The following is a 19,098-nucleotide window of genomic DNA, read 5'->3' on the forward strand; positions in this document are numbered from 1 at the left end:
TTTTCTAAACACCTGTATTCGATTATTCAAAAGGTCATTGACTATATTTATGATTGTAATATGATGTTAAACATATTTATACATATATATATATACACACACAATTGTTCAAATCAAATCATCTTCATCAGTCCTTGTGAAATAAATAATCAATTATTTAGTTGATCTCACTTATAAGGTTAATATTGATTAATATATTGAACACAGATATTTATTTATAACAAAATGAGATTATATATCATTTTGTTTGTGATTATTTTTGTTTTTTTTTTTATTATTATTATTATTATTATTCAATTGATAGATAGATTGATCTAAATCAATTTATTGAACTTGACCTTAAAGATATATATCGAATGATTCGATTTTAAAATGATTTTCTCTTCTTCTTATTCTTCTTCTTACTTCTTCTTCTTTTTTAGTTTTATTTTTATTTTCTACTGCAAGTTTCTCTATAAGAACCGTCTGAGCAAGTTGAAAACCGGTAAATTATACCTTTGATCTTGTCTGACCTTATTGTACAGAACTTGTACAACATGTAGAGATTATTTCTTCACTTCTTATAAACGAAATATCATCTTTGACTGATCAATTTTTTTCTATTAAGTAAAATATTCTTTCGTTTTGATATAATACAAATAATTCAAATTTTGAAAGAAACTATAATAGTGTTTTTGTCTTTTTTTTTTATTATTATTTAATATTTCATATTTAATATTTAATGTTCAATAATCTTTCTTATAGTATTTTTTTTTAAATTCATTTTGTTGGTTTAATTTTCTCTATTCTTGTTCTTGTAATTTTTAATATTACAGATCGTTTGTTAAAATTGTTAAAAGCGAGATAGAGTAAAGTTTCACGAAAATAAAGAAATTACATTAAACGTTTCTCTTTATATGATAAAAGAATAATTATAAATGAAATGAAATAGACGTTTCAATTAACAAATAATGTAATTACATTATTTGGTCATGCCTATTTAAAGAAATATAATTATATATAATTATATATATATTAAAATAAATTAGTTCTCCTTGCTATTTTTATATACACATATATTTATATATATATACAACAGTATTTATACAGTATTTATATACATATATGTGTATCTCATGAATTCGAATAACAAATTACATTTAATCGTAGAATTGTATTTGTAACATATGAATTTTTATTTATATCCTAACACAATGCTATTAGTTAGTGTGTATAAAATACTTCAATTTATTAATGCATATATACATGTACACATACGTACGTATATAATAACAGTATAGATAAAACTACAATTAAAATAGATAAATTTATCTTATGACTTTTTCCTTCCTTGAAAAATCATACAAGGATAAGAAAAGATAAACAATATGTTAAGCATATTTGTTAAATGAATTTTTATAACTAACATGCGTCTTAAGAATAATCGATATTAATCATCATAAATGATGATCCATGGTCGTTATTGTTAATACTTTCATCACGATTTTTAAATATATTTGAATAGATTTGAATAAATTAATAAAATCAATGATCCAAACAAAACAATACAAAACAAAAGAAAATCATAATAAATATATTTCCTTACTGTATATCTTTCTTCATTTTTTTTGTTTTTCTTTTTTCTAAACACTGTTTTAACATTTTTAACAAATACAGTAACTCATAAGAAGTATCATTAATCATACTTTATATATATATATGTATATTTAATTTATTCTTATTGATTATTTATTAATTAATTAATAACAAAGTAGTGTGTCAATGATATTTCTTTCGATGAAAAATGAACTATTAATTCAACTCAGGGACACTTGACGATTAATGATAGTAATTGCATAATTCGTGCTTCTGTTATAATAAGCATTTCTTAAGCTCAATCATTCGTTATTGTAACAATTATTATTATTATGATTATTATTATTATTATTATTATTATGTTTTTCTTTATCTCTCTCTCTCTCTCTCTTTCTCATAGACTGAATTTCTGTTTAATTCTTCGGTCTTATTTCGTCACGAGATGATACAGAAGAGAGAACGCCGAAATTTTCCACTCACATTTACAAGTGCATGCACATGTTCCTCTTACTCACACCCACGCATACAATACAATATACTATTACACTACAAACACACTAACAAAACATAAGACACGTGTACATGCACATGCACATGCACATCGTAGTTTTATTTTCATCGTAAACATTCTTCTGATGTATTCAAAAGAAGTCAATGCTCTCTTTTTCTTTCTCTCTTTCGATCGTCTCCCTCCCTCCCTCCCTCTTTCACACCATAAAAAAAACCCTTTCCTTTCCTTTCCTTTCCTTTCCTTTTCTTTTCTTTTTTTTTTTTATGGCATCGGTTAGAGACCCCAAAACTAACCAGTGGAAATTTTTTATTCGATATTCCCAGCCAGCAGCCCCCCTCCCTTCTTTTTCCCAAAAAAAGTATTTGATAGTTAAACACGATATCACCATCAATGTTTACAAATTGAATTTACAAATTGAAATGGAAATTATTTGATAGAATGGAAAAATTTGTTCTATTTTATTTATATTTTGATTTTATGTAATTTCATGTAAGATTGATTTTGAATTATATTCATTAATAATGAATTATAAAATTAATTTATATTTTATTAAATGCGCTATTAGTCGAATAATAATTGTATTAATAATTAATATTAAAATTTAATCGATTAACAGTCAATTTATTTATATTATTTAATTTATATAATTCAAATTAGTCAAAATAACAATTATATAAATAATTAATATTAAAATTTAGTCGATTAATAATCATTTAATTGATATTATTTAATTCTCTAATTAAAATTAGTCAAAATAACAATTGTATAAATAACTAATATTAAAATTTAGTGGATTTATAATCTAGTAATTTATATTATTTAATTTATATAATTAAAATTAGTCAAAATAACAATTATATAAATAATAAATATTAAAATTTAGTCAATTAATAATCATTTAATTGATATTATTTAATTCTCTAATTAAAATTAGTCAAAATAACAATTATATAAATAATATAATATTAAAATTTAGTCGAATAATAATCCACTTAATTGATATTATTTAATTTCTATAATTAAAATTAGTCAAAATAACAATTGTATAAATAATAAATATTAAATAATTTCTATATATATATATATATATATTTTAACAATTAAGACAAGTTTTTTTTAATAGAATAATTTTCATCGAGTGAGATATTATTCGAAGGGTATAATTTTGGTTTTTCGAATTTAAACCAAGAACGTTTAGTATACACGTATACATACATATATAAACATGATCACGCACGAATCGCGTGGTACACGCATGAAACGTGGGCGCACCTATCTTTTCGTAACGCTCAAGGATGAATAAAGAAGAACTTCTTCACTTCTTCTTCTTCTTCTTCTTCTTCTTTTTTTCTTTCTTCTTCTTTCAAACCTCTTCCTCTTCTTCTCTGTTTCTGTTTCTCTGACTAAACCACCGTACATCCAACTGCATCATCATCATCATCATCATCATCATCACGTTGTGAAAATGCAACAAGTCTTGCGTTATTTCAACCAGACACAACTACTAACAAATGTTTTATTTTCCAACAATTTTTTTTGTTTTTTTTTTTTAACAAATAATCATAGTTCTTCCTTCTTTCTTCTTTTTTTTATTTTATTTTAAATTACACGAAACGTTGTTTATCATTATTTTTTTTTCTTTTTGTTTCGTTGTATTTTACAGCTCTGTAACGAGAAAAATAAAAAACATAATTTACAATGAGAGATAGATCGTTTCAGCTGTGCCAAAGTATTTTTTTCTATTTCTTGATACAGGTGTAGCAATCAATAATGTTCGATTACTACGTTTTCTTTTTCTTTTTCCTTTTTTTTTTTTTAATATTTTTCATCGATAAACTTTATCGTCATTGATTGACGTGACATACTTCATTAATTTAAAACGTTTGATTGTCGTAGCTCTGCTTGATACCACTTTAACATTCTTTCGATAAAAAAAAAAACAAAACCTTTAGATAGAATGAATCTTGATCGATATATTCGATATTCTTATTTATAACTGTAACAATTTACACTATGAACCTTATTATTATTATTTTGATATCTACATATATATGTATATTTACAGTACCACCATGTCGCGTGCTGTATTAAAGGATTCACCAAATGCGGCTTTAGATAAGTCGTTATTGCAAAAATACCTTGACCTGCCACAACCGGAAAATGCAATTCAAGTAAGATACATATGGATCGATGGAACAGGTGAAAATGTTAGATCTAAAACCCGTACTTTGGATTTTGTGCCTAAACATCCTTCTGGTTAGTACCTTCTTTCAAATGTTAATCATTTAGAATATTACATTAATAATATACATATATATAATTAAGTAATGTTAACACCTAAATCATAAAATATGCGATACGAGTTAATGAATTGGTTTTTGTTTTTTTTTTTTACAACCTTGACTGCATACAAACCAAGGAAGCTTAAACGTAGACATTTATAGAATCACAATGAACCTAACTCATTCGTGTATGCAACATGCGTTGAAATCTTTCATTCAATCTTCTTAACATTAGAAAACAATTCGCATAAGTAGCCAAACGATAAATCACTATCTTTTACGAGTTCTCATTGTATCTATGTAAAAAGAACAAACAAGAACAAGATAAGAGTTACAAGAAGAAAAAAAATAGAAAATACAAATTGTACAAGATTAAAATCGAATGAAATTTGAAAAACATCGTATCGATGTTGTTTACGAAAAATAAGATAAGATAAAAGAAATATATTTAAGAAAATATATATAGGATAAAGAAACTCTTGAGATATTTGATTGTGTATAAGAAGATGATTAATAAAATAATAATGAAAGCATTTTGTTTTGTAGATATACCAGAGTGGACTTATGATGGTAGCTCGACGTATCAAGCAGAAGGAATCAACAGCGATATTTATCTTTCTCCTGTAGCAATTTACAATGATCCATTCCGTCGTGGTAATAATAAGTTGGTTCTATGTGACACCTATACCAGCGATAGATTACCAACAAAATCAAATCAACGTTATCTATGCAATCAAGCAATGCAATTTGCTAAAGACGAAGAACCATGGTTTGGTATTGAACAGGAATATACTCTAATGGATATCGATAAGAAGCCATTGGGTTGGCCTAAAAATGGTTTCCCGGGACCTCAAGGTCCATATTATTGCGGTGTTGGTGCTGATAAGGTTATAGCTCGTGAAATTGTTGAGGCTCATTACAGAGCATGTATTTATGCCGGTGTTAAAATAGCTGGTACCAATGCCGAAGTTATGCCCTCCCAATGGGAATTTCAAGTTGGTCCATGCAGTGGTATCAAAATTGGCGATGATCTGTGGATAGCAAGATTCCTTCTTCATTACGTTGCTGAAGAATACGGTGTTATCGTCAGTTTTGATCCTAAACCAGTCGAGGGTCAATGGAATGGTGCTGGAGCTCATGCCAATTTCTCAACTAAAACGATGCGCGCCGAAAATGGTATTGCAGAAATAGAAAAAGCTATTGATAAGCTTAGTAAACAACACCTTAGGCATATCCAAGCTTACGATCCACGTGGAGGAAAGGATAATGAACGTAGATTGACCGGCAAATGCGAAACCAGTAGTATTCACGATTTCAGCGCTGGCGTAGCTAATCGTACAGTCAGTATTCGTATACCTCGTGGTGTAGCTGAAGATAAGAAAGGTTACCTAGAGGATAGAAGACCAAGCAGTAATTGTGATCCTTATGCTGTGACCAATGCTCTTGTACGCACTTGCATTCTCAACGAGTAAACAAGCAGAGTATTTTTTGATACACACTTTGAAAACTTCTACTATTATGTAGATGTTAGAGAACATACCTGCACTTTGGGCCCCGGTTATTAAATGATTTTTTTTTTCTTTTTTTTGTAGATTGTAGTATATATAGAATTCTGAAAAAAAAAAAACAAAAGATCTGGGAAAATAAAATACAAATAAACAATAACTGTTATTTAAAGAATGTTGTGCCAATGGGTTAATCATTGGTATGACGAAAGTTAAGTTTGATGCCTTTTTCATAATATTACATCAATAATTCATATCTCATTGAAAGGGGAGGGTCTGTGCTGGGCTACCTGCCGCATAGTATAATTAAATTTAGATGACGATAAATGGGCTATCAAAGTGTTCCTTTTGTCCAAATTATTATTACATCGACATTTTTACAAATGGATGGTCTTGCGTTCGTTTATCGTCGTTTAATTATTAAATAATAATATATCGCTCTATTTTATTATTATTATTATCATTATTATTATTATTATTATTATAATTATAATGAATAAAGAAAAATGTACACACCTCTATATATTAATATGTAATTTGTATATTGTATATTTTCATATATATATATATATATATATAAAGATATTTTCTATGCTCATTCGTTAATGTACTATTATAAATATATACTATGATCGTTGTTAGCAAATTTTGCTGATAATGAATAATTATTATCGCTGTTGTTGTTGTTGTTATAATACAAAGAAATGAAGTTTCTGGGAGCAATTAATATCCTTCCTAAAAAATGGGAATAACATACCTGTTGCGTTATTAAATAAATAAATAAATAAATCTATGATTAATAAGTTAGATGAATAATTTATTTGATTAATTAGAATTAAGATGATGAAAAGAAATATTTTGTTAAATTAATTATCTAATGAATTATATATACCCCATACTATTATATATATATATAAATTATAATACAAAAGTATACAATTACATATATATATATCAACTCACCTAATAAAATTGTATAATATCTTATTATTATAATACAAAGTGAAAGCTTATATCATACGAAGAAGATGGACACTGTAAAATAGAACAAAAAAGTTTGATTTCATTATAAACAGTTATCCTATGATAAACAAAAGAATACTACGTTAATTAGATTTATTTTTTTTATTTATATACAGATTATATACTATTATTCAATACCTTTCAATGTTGTGTTAATTTTAAAAAGAAATTGGTACCATTTTCTTAGAACCTTTGTACCACATAGCTAAAGTACATAATGATAATGTGTACCAAGTAATCATATAAGAAAAATGTTCATTTCTTATTGAAACTGTTGTCTGACAACTAATAGGACCATCAGGTGGATCTACCTTAGACCATAAATCTAAAAATATTGGTGAAGTACCAGCTACCTTAGCCATAGTTTTGATATCCCTAAAATTTACAATTTACTTATGATATGATGATACACAATTACTTTTCTTCAATAATAAAAATAACAATTTACCTGTAATACCATAAACCTTTTTCTGGAATATTTGAAGTATTAAATGGTGGTCGATTTTCTTGTTTTCTTACAACACCATTAATTTCAACGATACCTTCAATTTGACTACGTGGTAATCTTTTTGATTTTTCAGGTATCCAACCACGATTGATTAAAATTGTTAGACTATAAATAATTAATAATATATATATATATATATATATATATATATATATATATATATATATATATATATATATTTTAAAAAGAATGGTGTATTAAAAAATAATATCTTTTTTATAAATTTAAATATATACATACTCTTGATTTTCTACCTTAAATGGTGTTATAACATTCCATCCATTGGTATTTCTTGTACCAAATAAATTGCCCACGTCTGTATTATTATTGTGATAAATTGCAGCTCTAGGTCCAATAAGGAATTCTTTTTCATATAAATATTGACCTTTTACTTTGACAGTACGATATTCCAAAGTATCCAATTGATTTACACTGAAAAAAAATTCAATGCAACATTTTCATATTGATCAATGTTTTTTTTTTTAATAAACAAAACATATATATATATATTGTTTATAAGAATGTTATAATTACTTTTCTATTAAATCAATAGGATCTGCAGTTATTTGTCTTTCTAAATCTTCTATTAATTTTAATTTCCATTGACGTCTTTGCAATTGCCATGTACCAAGAAGAAACGTTGAAATTGGTACAATCTAAAAATAAATTGTATTTCAAGTAAATTCATATTTTTTTTGTTTTTTTTTTATGTTCTTAATTATAATATATTTCATTAAAATTACTTACCAATAATAAATTTCTATAAGGACTTTTAGGTTTTTTAGTATTTTGTCTGACTTCACTTAAAGTTTTATGAGTTGTTTTTGATCTTTTTATTAAATGTATTTTAATATTATCACATAATAATAATAATCTATTATTATTTTTATATTGACAGTTATTATATATTAACGTTTTACAAGCTAAATTAGATAAATTTCTAATTAACGTTAAATTCATTATTATTTATTTCTCTTTAATAATGTTTTACTTTAAACACTCATTTACATAGGTTATGTTCAACTTTTATTGAAATAATAATATAATATGAACAATTTTATTATTAAATCAAAATGTTTTTTTTTGAAATGTTAATAGAATCCTAGTAGTGAGAAAATTTCTCATTTTTTTCGTCTTTATATTGGTAAGACTGAAAAACTAAAAATAGTGTTATTTTCATGTTAGAAGTTACAGTCTTGATATTGATTCGTTCAGTGTTATACGAGTTGTATCCTGTACAAATTCTTTTGCTTCCGGTTAATCATGGTAAGTGCATTGTGGCTGCATACTTCGTCGATATAAGTTGTGTAAAAATACCGTAAGAATATTAAATTTAAGTTTTATTTATTTATATTGTTATGTATTTTAAATGAAATTCATTATTTTATATTAATTTGATTAAACGATGCGACATATGCATAGCGTTAGTTAACATAACCTTAAAATCAAATAGCGCTAAGCACATGTTATTCGTAATTTATAATACAATCTTGATTAAATTATACTTTATATATATATATATATATATATGTATATGTAAATGTTAATTAATTAATATTAAATTGATTATTTTCAATAGAAAATAATAAAATAATATTTTTGTAGCCGTTCCAAAGGTTTGTGGAGTCAGGAAGGGTTGCTTACGTTAGCGATGGCCCATACCAGGGCAAACTCGTCGCTATTGTTGATGTTATCGATCAAAATCGGGTATAAATAATTTCTTATTATATTATTAATATAAATAGATCATATTACAAATGAAATTACTGGTAGATAATTTGACTACTAGTTAACATTTTTATTGTTACAAAATGATGAACCAATTATCTTGATAGGAATTGCCGGCTGACATTTAGCTGATGTTAATTTTATAATCTGACAAAATATATTTATAAATATATATATATTAACATTAATACACAATTCCAATGTAAATTCTTTTAATGATCATAATGTTAACAGGTTTTGGTCGATGGACCAGCAGCAAATGTACCTCGTGGTCAGATGAGGTTAAATGAACTCCATCTTACTAAATTCCGTTTACGTTTTCCTTATACTGGTTCCACAAGAGTTGTACGTAAAGCATGGGAAAATGGTAAAATAGATGAACTATGGAAAGATACTATGTGGGCTAGAAAAGTAGCTGCTAAAAAGAAGGTACAATTGTTGTTTATTAAAATAAATATAATGAATATGAAATCTCATATTTGTAATAATCAATTTTCAAACTTTGTTTAATGTAGCGTGCCGAGCTTAGCGACTTTGATCGTTTCAAATTAAGGAAAGCTAGACAAATAAGAAACAAATTGAAAACAAATGCTTTCTTTACGTTAAAAAAGAAAGCTAAGAAAGCCAAGAAGACAACAACTGCTGGTGGTGCTAGTAAAAAAGCAACCAAAAAAGTAGAAAAGAAGTAATATTATTTTATGAAATAAAAAATACATTTTGTCGTATTAACAGCTGATCTTTTCAATGTATATTTACATACCTCACAATTAATAAAAAATAATAATTATCGTCATTATTAATAATTATAGTTATGAGATCAAACAAATAGTTAAATTAGAATATTCATCTGAAGAAAAATATTTTCATAAAAAAGAATAATCTTGAACAAACTTTGTTTAGTTACTTTTTAGATTAATATTTATATATTTATTTTCTTATAACTTTTATAATATATATAAAACATCAATCATAGGTGTGTTGTTGTTTACAGTAGCAAAAAATCGTTGTGGTAAATATTACATTGAAAAATTACATATAATAGTGTTTTTTCTTGTCCCCATTTTGTTACAAAACATATTTCACAAAAAGTTTATATAAGCAAAGAGATTATTCATTGCATTAAATAAAATAAAATTGTGTATTTAATATACATAAATGTTATAAAATCAAATGCAACATTCTAGAGATTGTTGATTGCATAAAATTGCATAGAATTGCATAGAGAATTATTGTTTATTTTTAATAATTATCATAATACGTCAAATATTTCGAATCATCATCTATTTGTCCATCAATTCTAATCTTAATTTATTAATTTTAACGGGAAGTAAATTAACTATCTCTTTGCATAAATTAAATTCTTCTTTCATCATTTCAGCAGCCTCAGGATGAGTTTCACAATAATCAATTATAAATCTGTAAGCATTTAAACTATTTTGAGTATTAACCAATTGTACTGATTTATCAAATGTAATCATTTTATTGTACAATCCACCCATCAGAAAATATGCACTTAATGCAGGTTGTTCTAAATCAGCAGGAAATGTTATGTTCCTTCCATCAGTAGTATTACTGTCCAATGAATCTAAGAAAAATTGATAACTTTTAATGGCACTTTTAGCCAAATTATTAATTTTGTTTAATGCTTGAGGCTCAGCTCTGTCATTGTTTGCTCGTAAACGATCCAATTTAATATCCAATATATCAGAATAAGTTGTACTTAATTCTATCCAAATTCGTCTACATACATTTTTATAATATTGCGGATTTAATTCTTTAACAGTAGCTTCTAAAATATCTATTCTACGTTTGTGCATTTTTGCTTGACGATCTTCATTCTCTTCGAAAAATGACAAATATTTATAAGCACTTGACAAATCTCGTATAATTTCAACATAATCTGATGCATGATTTTCAAGAGTGTAATACGTTTTCGCTAGATCTAACCATTTTTGAACATTTAAAAATACAGGTTTAGCATCATCAAAATCTAATAAATAAGCGTCTGTTATTTGATTGACAATTGGTTTAATATCATCCATTAGACTATCAAATTTGAGATCATCGTAAGATTTTTCCGTATCTTTTTCTGAATCTTTTTCTCCTTTAGAATCCAATTGACTACTGTCTTCGGTATCATTAGAATCAGTTTCTTCACTTTCTACTTTTTTAACGAGACGATTTATCGATGAACTTAGTAATAATATTCCATATTTAGCCCAGCATCTAGCAACATCGGCACTTCTGTGCTTGAAACGTTCATGTTCAGCAGCAGCTACTTCACTGTCCATTTCACTTTCTTTATCTTTCATTATTTGTTCATATTTTTCAAGTATGTAATATGCAGCTGCCAAATGATGCCTCGCTTGAGTAAATCCTTCATTTGTTAAAAAACATTGTGACAAGGTAGCTGCGTTAAGTGCCCATTCAATGTAATCTAAATCATTCGTTATTTCATTTTGTTCCAATTGCATGCGCAATGTTATATGACAATATACTGCAGATTTGTGATGATTTTTCAATGCACCATATACTTGGGCAAGATAATACAATGTTAAAATATTTAACTTATCTAATACTTGTTTGAAACTCAAACCTTCTTTGGTATCAACGATATCAAAGCTTGATATCAAATCAATAGGTTCTTCGGGATTTGGTTGATCTGTATAATCTTTGTAAATTTGTTTAGCTCTGTCAAGAAATGTTTTAGCCTTTTCTGGTTGACTCCATTGAGACCAAATGATACCTAAATGATTAAGTGCTGCTATAACTAGGACAATACTTTTAGGCTCCAATTCTCTACCTCTAAGTAAATCAATGCATTTCATAAACTGTTCTTCTGCAGCTTTTAATTCTTCTGTATCGGCATTAAGTAAACCTGTCTTTAAATGAGCAGTAGCAAGTAATATGGTCAACATGTCATTGTCTTTCTCTTCCGGTTCATTATTTAGCCTATTATTTAAATCTAATTCTATTTCTTTGAGTAATTCTATAGCTGCATATTTTAATTTATATGGTTCACGTTCCAAATTTAATTTATTATGTTCATCCAACAATTCTTTGACTTTGGCAAATTTGTCCATTATCAATGGAAAATTTGCATTTAATTCTTCGTACAACATTTTAATATTTATTTAATTTTTTTTCTTTTTACAAATGTTTTGTATTTTTTGTTTTTGTTTTTCGTTGTTTAATTATTGTTTTGATTATATTGATAGCAAAAGATCATTCGTAATCACATCACTGTCAAGGTAAATAATACAGGTTAGGTATAAGTTGCAATAAACATCAATATACAGAATCCCCTCTTCTTCAATTTTTCTTCTGTGATAACAAAACGTATTATTGTTTTAATACTTTGTAATATCAATGCAATTTATGTGCATATGTTTATATATATATATGTCTTTAATTTGACTCATTACATTTGTTTTCAAGAATCAAGTCACGTGATTGTTCTCTCTTACGTCAAAAACCAATAATAAAACTAGATTTTATCAATGACCAATCAGAACGTTGCTATAGCTTAATCAATGTTGCTAGTGGTGTAGTAAAAACGAATAGAAACTTGTCAAAACAATTTCTACCAATCATAATTATTTTATATTTAAATCAAATTTATTTATATTCTTTTATTTTATTTTTTTTTGCATATATTGTATAATGTTATAAGTTATTACATAATATTTATAAATTGTTAAGTTAAAAAATATTGTGTTGAAAATTATCAGATGAGATATTAGATTTCTTTATTGATTTGATTTATTTATTAACCGGCATTAAAACATGATTCTAAATCAATCTATAACAACAAGGATAGAATAATTTATTTTATATAATAAGTGTGATTATAAAATGAATTACTAATAAGTCATATTTACAAACTAATAAACAAATGATTTTAATATTCTAATTTTACTCGACAATATATATTTAATGAATAAATAATACAATAATGTTATTAACCTCAAAATATATTTATTGAATATATTACAAAAATTAAAAAGACAATAAGTTAATCATCATGCATAAAGCTATTTCAAGGATATTGTTTTATGAGAAACACAGTTCTATTTGTTTTTCATATAATTCAATGCAACGTTATGTTACACAAATAGAAAATAATGACGATAAGAAAGGAAAAGTGTCTAACCTAAAAAAATATTGGTTAGACAAATATGTTAATTATATAAAAAGTTATGAAGCAACGTTAAGTAAGAATTTTCCTAAAACTATGGGCTTATATCGTATGTTTGTTTATGGTACACAAAATTATATATCTGATTTAAAAGTTTATCTAGTCATATTAAAGAAACATAGTTTAGATGGGTTAGATAGTTTAACTAGAGATGAAATTCAATTAGCACATTCAATACACAAAGATGTAATTAAAGCTGCACCAGTCATTTTAATATCCCTAATACCTTTTACAAATTATGCCATCATTCCATTGGCATATTTCTTTCCACGACAAATGTTGACCCATCATTTTTGGACACCAGAACAAAAGATTGATTTTACACTTTATTATTATTCACAAAGATTTAAATACAGTAGACCATTATTTCATTGTATGGAAAGTAAAGCTAATCATATAAATGATCAAATATTAAAAACTAAGTGGAGTGGAATAATTGCATGTTTGGGTAGTGGTGGACAACCAACAGTTGAAAGTATGGTATCTTGTATAGCTTTATTTGCAAGTTCACCATATTCATTGGATACTCTTGAAAGTAAACATATGGTAAATGATTATATAAACTTTGTATTATTTATTAATAAATAATAAAATATATTTGATATTTGTCAATTGTAGAATAAGCTGCTTGGTATTCATGAATTATCTGTGTGGAAACCATTTAGAAAACAACGTTTGAAAGAAAGGGCTTTGTTAATAAAACGAATGGATGATGCTATCATTAAAGAAGGAGGTGTAAATACAATGTCTGTTGAATCATTGAGTTGGGTAAGAGAATAAAAATGAATTGTTTTTTTTATAAACAAAGTCTCTTATATGAAAAATACTATTCTACATCTTTGAGACTTAGTCTTTCATGCATAATCAAACTTGGCTTGTTTTTAATACCAGTTATAAGAGAAACCTTGTATATTTCATTGAATTTAATTTAATATTGATATATTTACAGGCGGTATCTTTCAGAGGATTAAATTCTGTAAATATGTCGACAGAAAGTATGAAAGATTGGCTGGAACAATGGATATTATTGTCAACGTCAGTTGATAATTCTACTTTGTCATTATTATTGCATGGTCCAATTTTATTAGCTTATAATCATATTAATAATTTAAAGCTTTTGTATAATAAATAAAATAATACTTTATGCGATTAATAATTACGTTATTATCTGAATATTTATTTAAATTTAATAGAAAGAGAATGAATGAAGAAAATAATACCACATTGATTATTATTAAAAGGTAAAATCTTTATTAACAAATATACATACTTTATTTACAGGTATATCTTATACATTTTACAAAATATAATTTTTTTATACTTCGTATATAAGTCTAATAGTTAGAGGGGGGGGGGAATAATAAAAAAAAAATAATATGGAAGAATAAATATAATATAATATAATATAATATGTAATATAGTTTATTCTCATAAAGACCAAACATGAATTGCCCGACTTATTTATGAAATTGAAAAAAAAAAAAATGTACAATTGAAAAATAACACTCTGAAGAAGAATTAAATGCAAAATAATAAATGAATATAATCATCAGTTGTAAATATTATTGTATGAATTATATAGAATGAAAATGTTGTTTGAAATGTTTTAAATTCTTCTGATTCTAAAGAGCAATATTTTACATGTTTGTACTTTAGGTCAATGAACATTTGATTTGTTTTTTTTTTTTTTTTTTTTTTTTTTTTTTATAGTCAATGAAAATTGTCGTTTATTGCAAATTGATTTAATTGCAGTTATAGTTTTACCATATATGATTTAATTTGTTTTTGTTTTTGTTTTGTTTATCGTGGAATAATAATAATAATAATAATAATTTAAATAAAAGAATAAAATAAAAATAAAAATAAACTTAGTAAAATATATTAATAAGCAATGTAGAATAATATTAGTGTTATTTGCTTATCATTTAAAAAAATTCACAGAAAGGGGAGAAAAATGAATACGTAAAAATAAGTACACAATTATATAATAATAATAATAATAATAATAATAATAATAATAGTTTACGTGTAAGATATAAAATCCGCAAAATGATGTACTTGTTAATATTAATGTAATATAAATGAATGACAAATAAATTTAATGTATTAATGCGATTTTAAAGAAAAAGAAAAAGAAAAAGAAAAAAAATATAATAAAAATAATAAAATAAAACGTCGAAAAATTTGTTCTAAGAACAAAAAAGTTCAATAATAACGCATATTATTAATAATAAGATAAATGAAATATTGTCCAGCATATGAATATCAAAATCAAAAACAAAAATGCATGCACATATATGCATGAATAAAATTTAAAAAAAAAAAACAAAAAAAAACACACAAAATTATGATGACTTTTATAATATCAATCATACTTCTTGTTTTTCTTTTTTTTAATTAATAGGAATAAAAGCTGGTAAAACACCAAGTGGCAATCTTTTCGGTAATGTATTTTCTAAACAATTTGTCGATTCATTTTCCGATATACTTGATTGTTGTTGTTGTTGTTGTTGTTGTTGTTCAGTAACATTATTGTTAGCTGTTAATTCCTCTTTTACAGATACTTCATCTGATTGTTCAGCTAATGCAACATTTTTCATAAGTTGTATTTGTTTAATAATATTATCTCTTTTAGTATTAAGATCAGTACTAATTTGATCAGTATTCTCGTAATATCTTAATTTACAACATTCATGATTCGTCATGATCAATTGTTCTGTGTTATTCTTCATTTTAATGTTAGATTCATTTTGATTATTAATTGTCTTAGGCTTCTTTTGGATATATTTTTTAATTTGTCGGGCAGTAGATGTTATTGGTTTATGAGGATACGGACATTTCTTACCTTTATTGCAGTTACCTGTCTTGCTATATTCGGGACAAAGATGTTCATGCTGCAGCTTACACTGTATAGAAAATATGAACTAATCTAAAGTGATTACATAAAGAAAAAGTTTATACCATTATTTATAAACTATACTCAACACGTTCATACTATGATGAAAGAATTATTATTATTATTATTATTATTATTATTATTATTATTAGTGAACGTGTTAATTAGTACAGTTATTTAATATTATGAAAAAAAAATATAATTTAATTAATTATAAAAGATGATAAAGAGTATAAAAAGAAATTCATTACATTACCTCATTTCCCTTGGAACAATACCCTTGAAGAAATTCTATGCAAATGGGTGTACTGGATGAAACTTTGACATGACGATATGGACATTGATCTCTTAAACAACAAGCTTCTAGAAAATATTTGCAGGTTGGCATTTTTTCTGGTCCAACGTCATGGGAAAGTGGACATGAATCCAACATGCATTTTCCTTGTAGAAATCTACACATATTTTTTTTGGAAAGCATATATAAAAGTACAATTTTTCACATTCATTTAATAATTAAACATAAATAGAAATAATGTTTTGTTTTTTTGTTTTTTTTTTTTTTCAATTACGCCCCTTATAAATAAAAAATAACGATATACTTTTTACAAACTGAGATCTGTTTTTTGTCATGAAGTTTCGAACAGGTTCCCTTCTTTTCATTGGCACAATATCCAAATCGTTGGAAGAACAAACACGGTTGATTATTTTTTCGCATTTTGTTGCGCAAAATTTGTATGCTCCTTTGTTTAACTTTATTACTGTAAATAAAAAGAAAAATAATGAATATACATACAGTTATAATAATAGCATTATATGAGGATGTAAATAACTATACGTACCTAATATTTTTCTTATAAGTTGTTTTGAAATTATTGCTCACACTGGACAATTTCGATTCATTCGTTTGATGAACATTTTTTTTGTTCGGTGTATCTTTGGATGATAATTTGAGTCTACAAAGTTTTTTACCATTGGTCGCAATTATAAATTTATCACGTTTAGTATTTGCTGTAAGTTTTTCTAAAAGAATAAAATTCATAATTATATAATATAATTATATGATTAATGTATATAAAGATAAGAAAAATTGAATGAATTACTTTTTAATGAGTAACTTCTTCGAACTAATTGATTTCTCGACGATTTGTATACTATTCCTCCAATTGTAACTAATTCCATCAAATCATATCTAAAAATATAAGAAGAAAGATTTTAATCAAAGTAATATATATTAAAATAAAAAATTAATATTACATTCAATTTATATTTGTACAAAATTAAATATATATATATATATATATGTATGTATATATATCTACTTAGATTTTTTTACTGGAGGAACTTCATTTTGATTAGGTTCAGTTAAAGCTTTTACAGTTCTATCAATCTTGTATTGATTGATTTTTCTTTTACCATTATTTATCTTTGATAAATTGTTAACATTGTTAATCGTTGATTGTAATGCATTATTGTTTGTTACATTATTTGTACTTTGTACTGTGGTAGTTTTAATCTTCTTTGTTAGAGATGGTCTTTTGACTTTGTTCGGACCATTTAACGGAGACATTACAGTATTTTCTTTCATTGTGCGTTTAGCTCTTATTAATTTTCTTTTTGACAATACTAATATATTAGACATGTTATTAAGTTTTTTAACAGGTGTCTTTGTATTGTCAATTTTTCTAACAAATTTTAATCTTGAACATGATGGTTGATTCAAATTAGGAATTGTATCTTTCTTTTCAATTGTTGTTGTTTTGGATTCCTTGCTTGATGATAATTTCGACATTAATTTTGGATTTACGTAAACAGATTTTTTAACATCCGTACGAATAAAACATTTTTTATTATTGGACGATGTAACACCATCACATTTATAATTATTTTCTGTAGTTACATTTGAATTGTTAATACTGTTCATTATTTTTGGATTTACGTGTATTGATGGTAGTTTAGCAGTAGCAGCAGCAACAACACCAGCAGCATGTAGTTTTAATTTTTTTAAATCCATTTGAGTTAAATTTTCTTGAGGATAATTCATGGTAGTTGAAGTATTGTTAATTGTATTATTATTTGTACTAGTAGTAACATTTTGAACCATTTTAGGGTTAACATGTATTAATGGTTTTATATGCATATTTGGATTGATATGTACCACAGGATTTTGTGGTTTGAAATATGGATTAACGTAAACATTGTTGTAGGCCATTATGGAAGGTTTTGATTGTATTGAATTATTTGAATTTTGATTCATCAATGTATTAGTATTTCTCGATTCAGGAAATGTATTTGTATTCATTTCAAGTTTTTTTGCATTATTATTTAGTTTATAACCAATTGTATTGACTATATCACTTGGAGGCACATCTCTAAATGATCTGCTTCGTAATTCTTTTGTCACACCTGAAATGATATATGACCTTGTAATCATCTGTTTAGAAAAAAAATATATCAAATAATGATTATTTAACTATTTACAGTCTATATAATTAAATTGTCGACGATTATCACCCATCGTAAGAAAAATAAAATTCACTTATCACTGGTTGATTATATATATTTTCGTATTTAATTTTTGTAATAAAACACGGCACAAGATTTTCAATGTTTCACATGAATACAAAGAGAACGTGCTGGAATGATCTGAGAAAACTTTCACTCGTGAAAGCGAACGTATCATAGACCACGGAAAAAAAAAATGAAGAAAGACGATGACGTGAGATTAATATCTTCTTATAATCAGAATTTACAAAACGAAATACGAACCAATCAGAATTTTCAAATTTTCGATTTGAATGGAAAGAAAAAGAACAAGAACAAAAGAAAAGAAGAAGAAAGAATCACGTCTTATCGCTGATTATGAATTCGGCTT

General features: G+C 25.5%; 6 protein-coding genes across 8 annotated transcripts in view; 3 read left to right on the forward strand and 3 right to left on the reverse strand.

The window, feature by feature from the left end:
* Positions 1 to 6,394, forward strand: part of Gs2 (glutamine synthetase 2) — a 20,413-nt gene extending 14,019 nt beyond the window's left edge. For both annotated transcript variants that reach the window (XM_015333615.2, XM_015333617.2), the window contains exons 2-3: positions 4,152 to 4,342; positions 4,915 to 6,394. In XM_015333615.2, the coding sequence (XP_015189101.1) occupies positions 4,159 to 4,342; positions 4,915 to 5,840 (1,110 nt within the window). In that variant the 5' untranslated portion in view covers positions 4,152 to 4,158 and the 3' untranslated portion in view covers positions 5,841 to 6,394. The remainder of the gene's footprint in view (positions 1 to 4,151; positions 4,343 to 4,914) is intronic.
* Positions 5,962 to 8,428, reverse strand: Surf1 (surfeit locus protein 1). 2 transcript variants are annotated; one of them, XM_089171556.1, is made up of 7 exons: positions 8,152 to 8,428; positions 7,939 to 8,060; positions 7,645 to 7,836; positions 7,345 to 7,509; positions 7,035 to 7,271; positions 6,837 to 6,908; positions 5,962 to 6,608 (listed from the first exon to the last, which is right to left on the reverse strand). In XM_089171556.1, exons 1-5 carry the CDS (start codon positions 8,362 to 8,364, stop codon positions 7,055 to 7,057), a joined length of 909 nt encoding a protein of 302 aa, XP_089027682.1. In that variant the 5' UTR covers positions 8,365 to 8,428; the 3' UTR covers positions 5,962 to 6,608; positions 6,837 to 6,908; positions 7,035 to 7,054. The 2 variants fall into 2 exon arrangements, with proteins under 2 accessions (XP_089027682.1, XP_089027681.1); XM_089171555.1 differs by having other exon boundaries at positions 6,837 to 7,271; positions 8,152 to 8,427.
* A 176-nt stretch (positions 8,429 to 8,604) lies between these two features.
* On the forward strand, positions 8,605 to 9,925 carry RpL14 (ribosomal protein L14). Its single transcript, XM_015333625.2, has 4 exons — positions 8,605 to 8,670; positions 9,010 to 9,111; positions 9,367 to 9,561; positions 9,648 to 9,925. The coding sequence occupies exons 1-4, from the start codon at positions 8,668 to 8,670 to the stop codon at positions 9,819 to 9,821; spliced, it is 474 nt and encodes a 157-aa protein (XP_015189111.1). The 5' UTR covers positions 8,605 to 8,667; the 3' UTR covers positions 9,822 to 9,925.
* Positions 9,926 to 10,260: 335 nt separating this feature from the next.
* Positions 10,261 to 12,581, reverse strand: LOC107073135 (KIF-binding protein). The gene has a single exon (XM_015333624.2). It carries the CDS (start codon positions 12,252 to 12,254, stop codon positions 10,413 to 10,415), a length of 1,842 nt encoding a protein of 613 aa, XP_015189110.2. The 5' UTR covers positions 12,255 to 12,581; the 3' UTR covers positions 10,261 to 10,412.
* Positions 12,582 to 12,776: 195 nt separating this feature from the next.
* Positions 12,777 to 14,486, forward strand: LOC107073144 (LETM1 domain-containing protein 1). The gene is made up of 3 exons (XM_015333636.2): positions 12,777 to 13,876; positions 13,949 to 14,098; positions 14,280 to 14,486. The coding sequence occupies exons 1-3, from the start codon at positions 13,157 to 13,159 to the stop codon at positions 14,460 to 14,462; spliced, it is 1,053 nt and encodes a 350-aa protein (XP_015189122.2). The 5' UTR covers positions 12,777 to 13,156; the 3' UTR covers positions 14,463 to 14,486.
* Positions 14,487 to 14,997: 511 nt separating this feature from the next.
* ZC3H3 (zinc finger CCCH domain-containing protein 3) lies at positions 14,998 to 18,979 on the reverse strand. Its single transcript, XM_015333631.2, has 7 exons — positions 18,705 to 18,979; positions 17,546 to 18,629; positions 17,327 to 17,415; positions 17,066 to 17,246; positions 16,826 to 16,984; positions 16,483 to 16,678; positions 14,998 to 16,236 (listed from the first exon to the last, which is right to left on the reverse strand). The coding sequence occupies exons 1-7, from the start codon at positions 18,739 to 18,741 to the stop codon at positions 15,724 to 15,726; spliced, it is 2,259 nt and encodes a 752-aa protein (XP_015189117.2). The 5' UTR covers positions 18,742 to 18,979; the 3' UTR covers positions 14,998 to 15,723.
* Between the last annotated feature and the right edge of the window lie 119 nt (positions 18,980 to 19,098).

The sequence above is a fragment of the Polistes dominula genome, unplaced genomic scaffold (assembly GCF_049000335.1).
Source record: "Polistes dominula isolate Pdom_NZ unplaced genomic scaffold, Pdom_raw_medaka contig_26, whole genome shotgun sequence".
Lineage (NCBI taxonomy): Eukaryota > Metazoa > Arthropoda > Insecta > Hymenoptera > Vespidae > Polistes > Polistes dominula.

Coding starts and splice junctions, on each gene's coding strand:
- Surf1 (XM_089171556.1), bottom strand. CDS start 8,364: ATGAATTTAACGTTAATTAGAAATTTATCTAATTTAGCTTGTAAAACG. Junction 8,061..8,151: donor CTTATAGAAATTTATTATTG/GTAAGTAATTTT, acceptor ATTTATTTTTAG/ATTGTACCAATTTCAACGTT. Junction 7,837..7,938: donor CCTATTGATTTAATAGAAAA/GTAATTATAACA, acceptor ATTTTTTTTCAG/TGTAAATCAATTGGATACTT.
- RpL14 (XM_015333625.2), top strand. Junction 9,112..9,366: donor ATGTTATCGATCAAAATCGG/GTATAAATAATT, acceptor TAATGTTAACAG/GTTTTGGTCGATGGACCAGC. Junction 9,562..9,647: donor AAGTAGCTGCTAAAAAGAAG/GTACAATTGTTG, acceptor TGTTTAATGTAG/CGTGCCGAGCTTAGCGACTT.
- LOC107073135 (XM_015333624.2), bottom strand. CDS start 12,254: ATGTTGTACGAAGAATTAAATGCAAATTTTCCATTGATAATGGACAAA.
- LOC107073144 (XM_015333636.2), top strand. CDS start 13,157: ATGCATAAAGCTATTTCAAGGATATTGTTTTATGAGAAACACAGTTCT. Junction 13,877..13,948: donor CTCTTGAAAGTAAACATATG/GTAAATGATTAT, acceptor TGTCAATTGTAG/AATAAGCTGCTTGGTATTCA. Junction 14,099..14,279: donor CTGTTGAATCATTGAGTTGG/GTAAGAGAATAA, acceptor ATATATTTACAG/GCGGTATCTTTCAGAGGATT.
- ZC3H3 (XM_015333631.2), bottom strand. CDS start 18,741: ATGGGTGATAATCGTCGACAATTTAATTATATAGACT. Junction 16,985..17,065: donor ACTTATAAGAAAAATATTAG/GTACGTATAGTT, acceptor TTTTATTTACAG/TAATAAAGTTAAACAAAGGA. Junction 16,237..16,482: donor ATTGTTCCAAGGGAAATGAG/GTAATGTAATGA, acceptor TTTTCTATACAG/TGTAAGCTGCAGCATGAACA.